Below are 1,163 nucleotides of genomic sequence, written 5' to 3'. Positions count from 1 at the left end.
CAATGGGGGTGCTTCGGCTCTCACTTCCTCTGATCCGGAGAAGGGGACGCCGTCCATCTGGAGGGTTCTCGTGGGGGGGGGTTCAGGTAGCCGAGGGGGTCAGGCTTAGGTGGTTTTCTCACTTTGAAATGTTCAATTTTTGGGTTAGGTCCCCGTGGGGTGTCATCAATTTTGGTTGGACGTGTCACCTTAGGCTGACTGCGTTCTGAAAATGCTCATTGCCTGGCTGATATACATTTCCTCTGGCTTCCCAGGAGATCCGGGAGTTCCGTCTTCAGTGGTTGTAGGCCCGTCCCAGCCCTGCACCTGAAAGATTGGAGCCGAGGGGCAGCCAGGCAAAGAGCGTATTCATCAGCCGGTTCTATACGCCGGGTCCCTTTTATGGTTTCCCCATGCCTCTCACGACAGGTGCCCTTTACACTGCACATGTAGATTGGTTAGCCTAGACTGGCAGCCAGGTAGCCGGCCTTTTTCGGGGCGAGACATCAGCAATGGCAGCCTCAGTCTTTCGCTAAGGAAAGGTTTCCTTTAAACAAAAGCGCCCGGCGGTTCTTTACCATCCAGAACAACGGGCCACAGAGTCCGGGGGGGGGGTTTCCGAGACGGGTATGACCTCATAATGTGACTGAATCGGTTTGAGGGTCCAGAAAGTTTCTCAGCGATGATAAGGGCCCCCGGGGGGCCCCAGGACTGTCATGACTCTTGGGGGGTTCCTATAGGAAGACGGCTGCACCCCTAGCAGTATCCGGGGACAGTACTCTGTTCCCTGTTGCTCTTTGCTGCCCTCTAGTGGCTGCAAGCGACAGTGATCCCCGCCCCCCCTTCCAGCCACACACACACCTCCCTCTGCACAAGTGGGTGTTCTGCTCTATCCGGGTCCGCCGGTACTGATCATCTGCTTGGTTTATCCCAGATTTACCCCTATGAGATGCTGCTGGTAACAAACAGAGCTCGGAACAAGATCCTGAGGGATGTGGACCGGACTAGACTGGAGGTGAGAACGGAGCCGGTGATTCTTCCTTCCATTGTCTCTCTTTTCTTTTGCCAAATATTTAAAGCCCATTCGAGTAGATCCAGGCGGTGGAACTACAACTCCCATGATGCATCTCTCTCCGGGAGTCGTGCCTGCGGCTCTGAGAATCTTGCGATGACTCATGGGATTT

General features: G+C 54.9%; 1 protein-coding gene across 1 annotated transcript in view; it reads left to right on the top strand.

Annotated features, from left to right (window-relative positions):
- Window positions 1–1,163, top strand: part of ABLIM1 (actin binding LIM protein 1) — a 60,284-nt gene that overhangs the window by 57,422 nt on the left and 1,699 nt on the right. The window contains exon 17 of the mRNA XM_018570761.1: window positions 914–994. Coding sequence (XP_018426263.1) covers window positions 914–994 — 81 coding nt within the window. The remainder of the gene's footprint in view (window positions 1–913; window positions 995–1,163) is intronic.

This window comes from Nanorana parkeri, unplaced genomic scaffold (genome assembly GCF_000935625.1).
Source record: "Nanorana parkeri isolate BGI_ZX_2015 unplaced genomic scaffold, ASM93562v1 scaffold1592, whole genome shotgun sequence".
NCBI lineage: Eukaryota > Metazoa > Chordata > Amphibia > Anura > Dicroglossidae > Nanorana > Nanorana parkeri.
Note: the sequence above shows the minus strand (reverse complement) of the source record. Positions and strands in the feature narration are given on the sequence as shown.